This window comes from Lampetra planeri, unplaced genomic scaffold, assembly GCF_965212315.1.
Source record: "Lampetra planeri unplaced genomic scaffold, kcLamPlan1.2.h2 scaffold_1749, whole genome shotgun sequence".
Lineage (NCBI taxonomy): Eukaryota > Metazoa > Chordata > Hyperoartia > Petromyzontiformes > Petromyzontidae > Lampetra > Lampetra planeri.
The window spans coordinates 4,855-17,164 of NW_027614485.1; the positions used below are offsets into that span (position 1 = coordinate 4,855).

General features: G+C 43.0%; 1 protein-coding gene across 1 annotated transcript; it reads left to right on the forward strand.

Annotated features, from left to right (window-relative positions):
- The first annotated feature begins 3,739 nt into the window (after positions 1–3,739).
- Positions 3,740–4,859, forward strand: LOC144739838 (zinc finger protein SNAI2-like). Its single transcript, XM_078622728.1, is given in 5 exon segments — positions 3,740–3,818; positions 3,898–4,364; positions 4,366–4,420; positions 4,676–4,689; positions 4,692–4,859. Coding segments are annotated over 5 exon segments (783 nt in total).
- Positions 4,860–12,310: the final 7,451 nt, after the last annotated feature.

The window sequence follows — 12,310 nt, forward strand, 5'->3', positions numbered from 1 at the left end:
TTGTCTTTTCCAACAAAAGTCCCTACTACAGCTTTAACACTAATGTCATTTTCATTTGGCACGTTCATGTGACAAAATGAGGATTGCACATCCACCTCAACCATCATGAATGTCAAACCCAGACAGAAGCCCAAAAGCACCTTTAACCTTCTTGTCCATCCCTTCAACACTCATGCACTTTGTCATATTTGGACTCCTCCTGCATTTCCAGCAGCTGCACTGCATGCTCAGGTGCGACTCATTTCCCTTGCTGCCTCCATTCCAACTGAAAGCTCCCGCTGTTTCCCCATATGATGCAAGTGCTTCTTTTGACATATTATGTGCTTTCATTTTAACAGCACAGTTTCTCAAAACTGCAGCGGCATGGAGGCATTTGGTCCGGAGTGTCAGTCAAGATCAAATGGAAGCAAAATATGGATTAGCTACGCCTAAGAAGAAGAAGGAGGAGGAGGGAGGAGGAGGAGGAGGAGGAGGAGGAAATGACTGTATTGGCAACGTATCTATCTATCTATGTCTGTCTGTCTGTCTGTCTGTCTGTCTGCACAAACCCAGGGCAGAGAACGATGCTGTGTTTTTAAATGAATGAGCCCAAGAATTAAGTAAGTCTTCTGCTGTATATCTGATACCTTACAAAACTCACCAGTTTCACCAGTTGTACATTTAGTTATTTAGTTACTTGAGCTCACGTGACCCAATCCACCCTCACCCATTAAACTGCCCATGTGAATGCTGCAGGAGGATGCTCAGCTGAGAAGATGAGGCCTCCACAGCAGTATGTTCACATCCCTTGTGTGAGCACTTTTTGGCAGGTGCTGAGTAAAAGCTTATTTACAGTATAACGTAATGGTGAAGTTCAACCTTGTAGTAAGTAGTATTATATTTTTTAAAGAATAAAGATGCTAATTTACATTCGTTTGCCTCTTCATCATGACAAAATGCTGTAGTACAATAGTAGTATCCTATTAGGTGGATTTTTTGTATTTATTTCTTAGATGAAGGCAAAAATCAGCTTTAAGTTGTGAGGGAGTGAGTGAAGAATTAACAGTGTTGTGTTTCAATCAATATTGCAAGTGTATTTGACACTATCTGTCAGTCTGAAATGCTTCAACCCCGCGATTCAGCAGGAAACGTCAAGCTTCAGATACATTTCTCAGATGATGAAAGGACTTTAAAAACGTTCTATTCATGCACCTGTATCACAAGCATCCAAAATCACACTCAGGTTTCTGGCGTGCTGACAAAGTTTTGCCTACATCTGAGTCAACAAAGAGAGAATTTGTGCTTCAAAGCATCAGAACCTCCCAACTTTGTTTTTTTCTTCCTCCGTCTTTTGTCCATCTAGTATTTGATAGCAGTAATGCATTAAATGAGGCAGCGTATACACAGTTTCCCTCACTGTGATCTGGAAGACAACGTCTCTGCTATCTAAGATTACTGATGTGACGTGACTCGTCACGCCGTGCTTTCAATCACTCTTCGTTACTGTTAGAACAACAGTGTGCGACTGCAAAACTGAAAACAAAAAACTAAAACTAAAAGCAAAAAACTAAATAACATACAGCCCAGGGGCAATTTCACCCACAACCACGAACGGTCTTCATGTCTTAGACATGATTGGTGGGTGATATTCAATTTCAGTGCTTTAATCTTTAATCTTAATCTAATTGCCATTGTTACTGTTATTAGTTATTTACCACCCCCCCCCACGCCCCCCTCCCCGTGGTACAGAGTGGCCCCTACATGCAATTTTTCGTTGTAACTCATGTGCAATGACAAGTCTATTCTATTCTGTTCTATTCTATTCTATTCTATTAATGGTGCAGGTGGTTTTCTACTGGATTGCCCCCCAGACACCACCACTCCTCAGCCATCCAAACCCTCCTGGCAAAATGTCGTGCTGCATCTGTGAAGGTAGCCTGAAGTTATTACGCAAAGATAACCTTCCCCTCCCTTTATAATCTAAGCAGGCACAATGGGAAAATATCCATGATCTGCAATTATGTTTTCTAGATAAGATAAGCAGTTCACAATTAACTTAAGGCTTGCCCCAGACATAAGGCTTTCCATATCTGCTGACCTAGCCAATCAAACAGCTCCAGGAGTTACTTTACAATATCAGCAGAGCTAAGCCTTGTCTTTGTCTTCGGTCTGTCTTTCATTCTTTTGCCTTGTTTCCCTCAGATGTCCCAAAGCTGCCCCAGAGAACAGAGTTGAACACAAGGGGGCGTAGACTGCTAAGTTTGCCTCTCATTGTCCAGTTGAGCAGCGCTGGGGATAAATTTGATTATGCCATCATGTCTGACCTTGAAAGGAAACTACACTTAGATTTACATTTCAAGGAGGAATGCCTTATTGCATTACCAGCAAGGAAATGTGTGGCTTTCTGCACACGACTGCATTAGTGAAGGGCCGTCCTTTGGCAGAGCCACAGAATAACAATGTGGATGGCAGCAAGCAGTGTGTTTGTACGCTTTGTGCATTGCCATGGTTGCCATTGACAGTTCAGCATGTGTGTGTGTATGTGTGTGTGTGTGTGTGTGTGTGTGTGTGTGTGTGGTGTGTGTATGCGTGCACAGTACAGGCCATACCGGTCATTGTCATCATTGTCAGCAGGGCCGGTGTTGGTACAAGTACTTCGTTCAAAACATGCCACCCCACTGAGAATAATCAAGTTCACAGATGTTTATAACATCAACCAATCAGTGTGCACACTCAGCACAGTGATTGCATTAGCGATTGGCATTTTAAATAGTCCTCACCCTGTAGCTCTGATTCTTTTCTGAGATCGGCACGCTGATGTTTCTGTTGCAGGAGAGGAAATGGCATTTCACCAGGTGGAGCTATACAATATTACATATCTATTCATGCTATTGATATTAAATCACTACTTCATTTTGTTCTTTCCCATTTCTTCTTTCTTGACAGCTCCCAGCATGCAATGTATGACTAACAGGTATTTGTGATGGCACAATAGATAAACCTTGCTGATATTCAGAAAGTACTCATGTAATTTAGTTAGTAATTGCCCATATAAGAAATATAATATTTTGAACCAATCAAACCACAATTTCCTCATTTCAGGGTCACTGACTAACTGAATTCAACATGAAACTAGACTTTGTGAAAATAGAATTGAAATGGCAGCATCGACAAACACATGGTCTGACCCTGGTATGGCATATACTGTATCTGTGTGTGTGTGTGTGTGTGTGTGTGTGTGTGTGTGTGTGTGTGTGTGTGTGTGTGTGTGTGTGTGTGTGTGTGTGTGTAAAATCAACACCTAGAACAAAAATACGCTTTGGACACACTTTGCCCAAACATTTGACCGGAAGTGTACGTTCATATAAATCGTGACTGTGATTCTCGTGCCAGGGGGACTGGGCGTCAAAGCACCTGTCAGGAGTCGGACCCATGGCCCAGGAGCCAGCCCCTAGGAGCTGCTGTAGGCTACAGGACCGCTGTTCAGTCCTCTGCTGGGAGCGACATGTCATTGGTTTGAGACCCCAGTATGTAAATGCAGCAGCCGGCTCCTCCCATGCACCTGACCGGGATATTTACGGCTCTTTACAGCTGCTCTCCACTTCCTCCGAGCGCGGCGACGCACCATGACTCTCCACTGGACTTAGGCAACAAGGATTTCCGTCACACACCGTGAACTGACAATCACAGACTTCTTTAAGGCAGGAGAAAAGTTTTGCCAAAAGTTTTTTTTTTCTTCTTCTTCTTCTTTCCCTCCAAGATGCCACGCTCATTTCTGGTCAAGAAACACATAAATTCCACTAAGAAGCCAAATTATAGTGAGCTGGAATGTCCAACAGGTAAAAACAAAACAAAACAAAAACAACCGACCAAAAGTTTCTTGCAAGTTTGAAGCCAACTTGTCATTTGTACTTTCAGTGTTCATCACGCCGCATCTCTACAAGGGCCTTCCTCTGCCCGTCATCCCGCAGCCGGAGGTCCTGAGCCCGGCGGCGTACAGCCCCATCACCGTGTGGACTACCAGCAGCCTGCCGCTGTCCCCGCTCCCCAGCGACCTCTCCCCCATCTCGGGCTACCCGTCGTCGCTCTCCGACACCTCCTCCAAGGACCACAGCGGCTCCGAGAGTCCGAGGAGCGACGAGGACGAGCGGATGCTGCCCAAGCTGGCGGATCCTCACGGAGCGGAGGCGGAGAAGTTCCAATGTAGTTTGTGTACCAAGTCTTACTCCACGTACTCTGGACTGCTCAAACACAAGCAGCTGCACTGCGACGCCCAGACGAGGAAGTCCTTCAGCTGCAAGTACTGCGAGAAGGAATATGTGAGCCTGGGAGCTCTCAAAATGCACATCAGGACTCACACTTTGCCTTGTGTTTGCAAAATATGCGGGGAAAGCTTTCTCCAGACCCTGGTTGCTGCAAGGACACATCAGGACACACACCGGTGAGTGAGCGAAGGCCTCCTGTGGGATGATGTAGTCTAGACACACTATTTTCCTCCTCATGTTTTAATAACTTCAGTAACAGTGTCTGCTCCTACTGCAGCATGATGGTGATAACATAATCTAAGCCAAGCAATGAGATTCCTTCATTTTTGAATGTCAAGTCTTTGTTGCATGCAGCCAGAAATAGACTCAGAAACATCATTTGGATTCAGACAGGTCTGTGTGCCATGGCTGACATTGTCTCATTTCTTCAGGTGAGAAGCCGTTCCTCCCTGCCCTCACTGCAACAGAGCGTTTGCGGACAGGTCCAATCTCAGGGCTCACTTACAGACCCATTCGGATGTGAAAAAATACCAATGCAAGAACTGCTCCAAGACCTTCTCCAGGATGTCTCTTCTGCACAAGCATGAGGAATCTGGTTGTTGTGTAGCACACTGAACTCGGATACTCGTCCACCACCAGAACACTTTTTTCCTTTTTCTTTCCAACCCCCAAAGGCTGAGGAGATCTGTCAGGGAATAACATTGTGGGGTTTGTTCCAAATATGCAGACTGCGTTTTCCTCCACAAACTGGTCCATTTCATTTCGTTTCAAGCTGCGTTTCTATGATTGCAATCAGCTTTTGTCGTGCCATTTACTCACCTACCTGCTATTCATGCACTTTTGCATGTCTACAGCGAGTTATATGCCTTATAATCAGTATTTGAACCAATGTGTCAGTGCTTTGTTGTTACAGAGGGCCTCCTCTTTAGCAGCCATGATACTAAAGGGTGCATTATGAGCGACAGTACAGCAATAACCAGAGGAATGTTGAAGCCATTGTTACTTAGGGAACAAGTGCAAACTTAGTTTTTTTGGGTGAAATTTGCACAGTCATCAGAAACAGTTTGCCAGCACTCAAATACAGTTTTTCCTCAAGTGTCTTCCTCAAGTTTTTACACGGCAATAATATGTATTTTCTATCAAGTTTGCTTTTTTATTTTTATATGTTGAATGTACGTGTGACTAAGATGATTGTATATTAACAGTGAAAACTGACCCAGAATGATTTTCATATCTTCATGACACTTTTGAAAAATAAAGTTTCATGACATTTTCTATAAATATCAGGGGCATCTCTCTTGGGTATGGTGCAGGAGCATTGTCACATGACATGGGATTAATTGCACAGAAGGAAATGTTCTTTCGTCCAGCTCATGTTATAAAGATGTAAAAATGGGAGAGAGGTGACTCAGCTCCGAATCAAGCCTGAACCTGTTCCCTGTGAACTGTCCAGACATCAAACAATCTTGAATTTAACACATACTAGCTATATTGATCTGCACTCACTCGTTACACCCTTTGAGGGCCCACGACCTCTCTCACTCTTTACCCAAGTGTGTGTGGAGTTTGAACGCTAGGGGCGTAGTTCTTGGACAAATGTTGAAACGAAACAAATAAGTCGCATTTAACATTCAATACGGTCCTGCACGAGCAGTCAGATACCAAGTTTTTAATGTTTTCCGGGTATAAAAAAAAAACTTTGACAACCTGCTTGAATTCTGGGATGTTTGCCATCCACGGATTACACAAACTTCCCGGGCTACATCTTGTTGTCTTTAACCATATGCTATCAACTTGCAGCAGATAAAACACAAAATGTACAACGCCTAAAGAGATGCAGCCAAAGCTGAGCTCTTTCTAACAAACCCCGAGTGTCTTCCTGTTCGCCCTCTGCCCAAAAGCCGCTGATCTGAAAGATGCAGTCTGACAAACAGACACTTGTTTTGCTCTCGGTGAGCAGCTGCTGTCGATGAGCTATTCCAGGTGCTAGCCACCACTCTCCGGACAGGACCGTGTGGCTCGGGGCTCTGAGAAGCAGGTGCAATCGGGAGGAGCTGCTGACATAAACACACAGCCACAGGTCCTGTGACGCTGTGAAAACCTCAAGCATGACCTGACGTGGAAACATATGAAGCCAGCAGCTCTCATTAGTCCCATCTTCACCCTATAAAAGCCAAGTACCACCGAGAGGACACTCAAAGCTTCACTGCTGCATCGACAGTGAAGGGGTTTGTCTTATTATACATCGGAGAGTTTTGTACTTTCACTCCATAGGCAGCACTTTTATCACACTGGTGTCAGAGAGAAAATATATGACTGCCAATTTAGCTTCGCAACCTCACAAGATTTTCATTTTACTACAATAATTAACTGCATGACTGATTTCTTAGATAACAGCCATGTGTTAAATGCTTTGCCCTCCGACATGAATATTTGATTTCGCTGTTGTGATGATCATGGGAGGAGGAGGAGGGGAGGAGAAGATGTAAGTTGTTTCTTTTACAACAGAGGATCAAATATTTGTTCGGTGTTAACAGTTACACATGTGTTATGGTGTAAAATCAGCGAGTATAAATCCAGTGTTTTGCGATTAATTGTGAGCTGAAAGTGATTAAAAATTGAATGGAGTCATGAGTGAAACCAATTAAGGCATTCAACGATAAGTCGGTGTTACTTCAGTTCACGTGCTGGCAAAAGAACTTGGGTTCATTTCAGTTCTTCTGAAAATGAACACACTTCAGACTTGAATTCCACCGTTAACTTACATTTGTCTTCAATCATTTCATCTATTTATAAAGTAAGTTTTCAATCCAATGACATAGTCAAATCTCTGACAAGTAGAAAGCATATATCAATAGCAATATCGTAACCATATGGCAGAAAAAACGTGTCGTCATCAATTTTGTCTCAGTCAAATCCTTCGACACATAAACACTGAGTTGACTCGATGTGACTCATAGTCACTCATGTTCTCTCATCGTGCTCAGTATGAATATTCACTGTGTGTCAGTCATGACCGACACAGTGTCTCACTGACAGTCAAATAAACAACGTTTTGCCGCTGTGGTCCCTTAATCCAGCTGCATATTCTTTTGATTTTGACAAACTCTGAAGGCTGAATTCATAACATTTTATTTTAGGCTCCACAATACATGACCTGTAAAATAAATGGCCTCGCTCTGCACATATGAGTGCCAAGGGTGACATAAAAATCATGAGCAGCCTCGGAGAGCAGTGGCGCTCTATGTAAAGTGGGGCACAGCTGTCAGAAACCTGCTGACTTTATGGTGAATCAGGGAGTATGATTCCTTTATGACCATCAAGTGGAACAAATAAAGTTAAGGGTATGCTCCGAGGTCTGATTGTCCGAGCCTGGAAGAAATCCATCGCCCTGTTCTTCATCACTGCACATCAGAAAGGATACGATTGTGTATTCAGCTTTCCTCTGACCGCCTGGAGGAATGCTTTCCTGTTTATTGAGCTCCTGCATCTCGTTAGAGATGATACTCTTTCATTTCTGCTGTCTTGTCATGTCACCGGGAAGCTGTTCACAATGGTACTGGTTTTCCGCTGGAGGTGGAATATTCTCCAGATAATACTGTTTGCCTCTAATTGTGTCGCGTTCTCTGCATCAGCACACTATTTGTTGATAAATTGGATTCATGCAGACAGAGCGAGTGTGATTTAATCAACGGGGGAAGATGGATTCTTTTGATGCTTTGCTGTGTCTCGTGTCTTAATCTCATTAAAGGCAAAAAGGTTAATGTAAAAGGGGCAAAACAGCTGTTTGGAGTCTCTAAAAAAGATGCAGTGAGATAGGGCGGTGAGATAAGGAGCTGCATTTGACGGGTGCAGTCGAGTACACAGGGATGGCGGCTGACCCTCCACTGAGGTAAGAAATGATTTTGTGTTTGCCGTTTGATTATGAGCAGTGAAGTGAGGAGTCCAGCAGAGACAGACGAGGTTGTGTTGTCTTAATCAATAGCTCGGCGGTCTTTTAATGTTGTTTTGTTGGTGAGCAAGGTCAGTTGTCAAAGAATCCTGTGATCATATTTACTTGACTGTATTTCTCCTAAAAGTTCAACACACTAAACCCCATGACTACAGCAGAAGAAATCATTTCAGAAAACAACTAGGCCTTTTGTGAATGCAAAGGATTGAAAATCCTTTTAATAAAGGTTTTGCTGTTACCCCCCGGTGATGATTAGTTTGAGCTATTTTCTGCTTTAAGTTTAACATCACAGCAGTTGTGTTTTTCTTTTTTTTTTCTGTTGCGCAATTGAGGTTGAAACTTTTTCCTGAATATTTAAAAATGTGTCTGTCCCAATTAGATTCAACATAACACCTGAAACCTTACTGTCTCAGAAGATGCCAGAAGGCTTGTTACGCTTCTACAAACCATGAAAAAGTATAACCACATCGTTTGCTGCTGAAGACACGTCAGTTCACGTAGGTTTTATTTTCTTCAACACGAGGTGGGTCAGTCCTTTTCCTGCTCCATACCACAGGTGGAATGGTCATTCAGGCGTATGATGGCGCATTAAATCGGTCATCAGATTGATCGAATAATATTCGGATTAAGGTTTTTCTGACTTTTCCCAAAATGGTGTGAGGAAGTTTGATGGAGAGCTGCTTTTGAATTTGACTAATGATGTTGTGATTCTTTCAGAGGCAGATACAGCAAATTGTTCTTTTTTAATCCTTTCAGACCTCAGAGCAGCCTTTGTTGATCAATTTGAATTGAACGCCGTGAGCACTGGGGGGTATTACCTGCTCTGTGCTTCACTGATTCCCCCCCCCCCCCCACCTCCACTCAAACATAATTTTCTTATTCCACTGATGAAAACTCATCTTTCCTCTTGAGTGAACACATAGTGCGGAGATCCTCAGGGCTCAATCCTGGCCCCACTTTGTTTTGGGCAAAGTATTATATAGTTTCCCTCGTGGGCTAGTTTGATTTGTTAAAACAGGGTGGAAGCAGTGGAATCCTAATGAATAAAACCTCTGCATGTGGTGAATATGTCAAAAATTAATACAAATGCTGGCTGGTGGCTTATTGAAGGCAAAAGCTTCTCTCCTGGTCAGTTGCTCCACCACTATTTTGGATTTCAATATCGGAACAACCAGTTCATATATCGTCGTTATGCATACTATTAGTAATACTTTATCACTCAGAATAATCATGCATCATTTTGCATTCAGATTTAATTATTTATATACTTTATTTTCAACAGTCCAAAGCACGACTTTTTAAAAATTGATTCAATTAGTTAAACACTACAAACGTTTCTTTGCCATTCTCACAGGATGTTTTGACAGATATCACAGAAACAAGTAAATTGATCCCACTGGAGCTTCGCATCTACTGCCTCGTTCAAACAGGAAGGTACCTCGTCAGTATAGTTGGTTGTCATGAATTTCAGGCAACAGTAGCTTCTTCGTCTGGTTACAAGATTAGATAACACATATAGTAAATGCAGACATGTCAGAGGAAACAGACAAATGGTGAAGAAATTAGAGGAACCAAATATGTTACCGTAGTGAACACCACAGGTTTGCTCATCCTCCATCCTCTTCTTAGTATATTCCTCGCAGCTGCACAGTTACATGCTGCACAGAAGCATTACATCTTAACAATGGATCCACGATTTAAGACCAGATTATAATTTTTAACAATATTTCTGCGTTTTGAGCCAAACTAACTGCAGGGTAAGCTGACTGCTGACTATGAGCTGTTTCTTTACATCACAGCGGGTAGGATAGAAATAGAAACAGCAGCACAGAGTACGCAGAAGACAAACAGCAATCACTGAAACAGGATTTACTTTGTAATTGTTTAGCTCGTTCGTGCAGTTCATTTATTCAAATTAATATCTGTGCAGTGTTGACCTGTGGTGCAAAGCATCTCAGTGCATTTCATCTGCGACAGATTCTGAAAACAGGATACATAAACAGGCACTTTTTTGTGACTAACTGAGGTAAGTACGGGAAATAGCTATTAACCTTAATTGATTTCTCTCCTTCCATCATCACTAGAGGAGGAGAAAGACGATGAGAGGCAGACAAGGACTCGCAACACACAGACCCGACTGGTGCCAATTATCCCACACTTTCATTTCATCACAATTATATCATGAGCAGTGTCGGTGGTACACAGTATGTGAGAATGTATACGTGTTAGCTGATCCCTGAGAGGCTCGCAGACCAAAGCAGTGACCTAATTATGATGAATCAGTAATGGAAAAGCTGTTTGGCCACCAGCCGTTTCTAAGTGGTTTTACACTCTCTCACATGCAGCCACAGCATGAAGAGCCACAACAAAAGAGCCATAGATGCTCTCTCAGCGGATCATAAAGGCCGTGAGGTATCTTGTCGCTTATCACCTATTCTAGCTGAAAGCGCAAGGAGGACAGAGGATTAAAAAATGCACTTCTTCTTCTTCTTCTTCTCCTTTTCGCTTGTCCCTCTTCAGGGGTTGCCACAGCGAATCATTGATTTCCATCTTTCCCTGTTCTCTGTATCCTCTACTCTGACTCCAACTACCTCCATGTCCTCCCTCACTGCATCTATAAACCTCCTCTTTGGTCTTCCCTCTCTGTCTCCTACCTCCAACTCCATCTCTAACATTCTCCTACCAATGTATCCACTGTCCCTCCTCTGCACATGTCCAAACCATCTCAGTCTATGTCAGCCAGCATTTCAGTCTTAGGCTAGGGTTTTCTATATGTTTCTGAGACAGATTTGTCATCCTCACCGCAGTTTATGAAATCACCCCACACAGCATCCACACAGATTGTTGCCCCCCCCCCCCCCCACACACACACACTTCCTGTCTGGTGGTTATCTGTTAATCACTGAAGGGAAAAGGTGAGTATGGAGCACAAACAAAAGGGGCTTGAATAAACTAGCTCCCGGCCACATTATTCAGACGCTGGGTATTGTACTCTACCGACAAGCCTCAACAGAACGCCCACCTCCAGAGTAGCTTCGAGGGGGGATGGGTAGGTTGCCTTTCCTCAACAAGTATCTCAATGGATTAAAAAAATAAAAATAAAAAAAAAATCTTTGCCTTGAAAATGCCCCAAACAGGGGGAAAACATTTCCTTTTAAAAATCGTTGACATGAAATAAGTTGAGAATAATAATATTTATTCAGTGCCTTTGTAAGAGTTCCTAATAATTTGGCCAGCTCAGAGCTCACAGTGTGTTAACTCATTGTATTTCTGGCTCAGTAGAACGGATTCTTTGGCTCTGTTTGACTATATTTCCAAACAGTGCAGCGGATACTGGGGACAACCAGGTAGGTTGCCCCCCAAGAGACAGAGAGGTTGGGGGTGGGGGGGGGGGGGGGTCGTCTGGCAAGTCTGTCAGCCACCCTTTTTTCTGATCAACTATATATTTTAAAGTAATACTTTTATCTTGTGCACCTCAGATTTGGTTCAGGTATTCTACCAGGTCTGTAAAGCCCAGTGCTTCTTGTGCAATAACACAAGGGGGTAAATGCTTTCATTATTGGAGCATTTGCATATGGATTCCTTAAAATCTGTTTTTATGTTCATTAATTTCTCACATTTTCATCCAAAACATGACATGTAAGTTACACTGAGTGACAGAAACTGATGGGGAGACTTGACAAAGAACAACCCTTTCGCTTCATGTTTCACCTGCTACAAGTGCCACAAGGATTACAGGTGCCTGACACAGAAGTGGCAGGGAAATGGCTATTTTAAAAGAGAGAGAGTGTGTGAGAGAGTACTGGAAACGGATCATGGGACAGAGGAAAAAGCATTTCAGGTGAATAAGTAGCCCAGGAGAGGGTCATCAAGTGACTTTTAACAGAGAACAAAACAGATTCATCAGGCTGAATCCTGCTGGGCGATTTGTTCCACCACAAACTTTTATTGTTTCAGCGGTCTATGAAATGTTTCATTGTGGTCTCAAGAAGAGCAACGATGGAAGTGTCCTCAAGGAAAGTCCAGACTGAGCACGAGCGTCTAATTCAGAGTGAGTCGTCACTGACTAATGTCACAGTGGAAGGAACGTCGCCATCTTGAATGGTTATGTGTT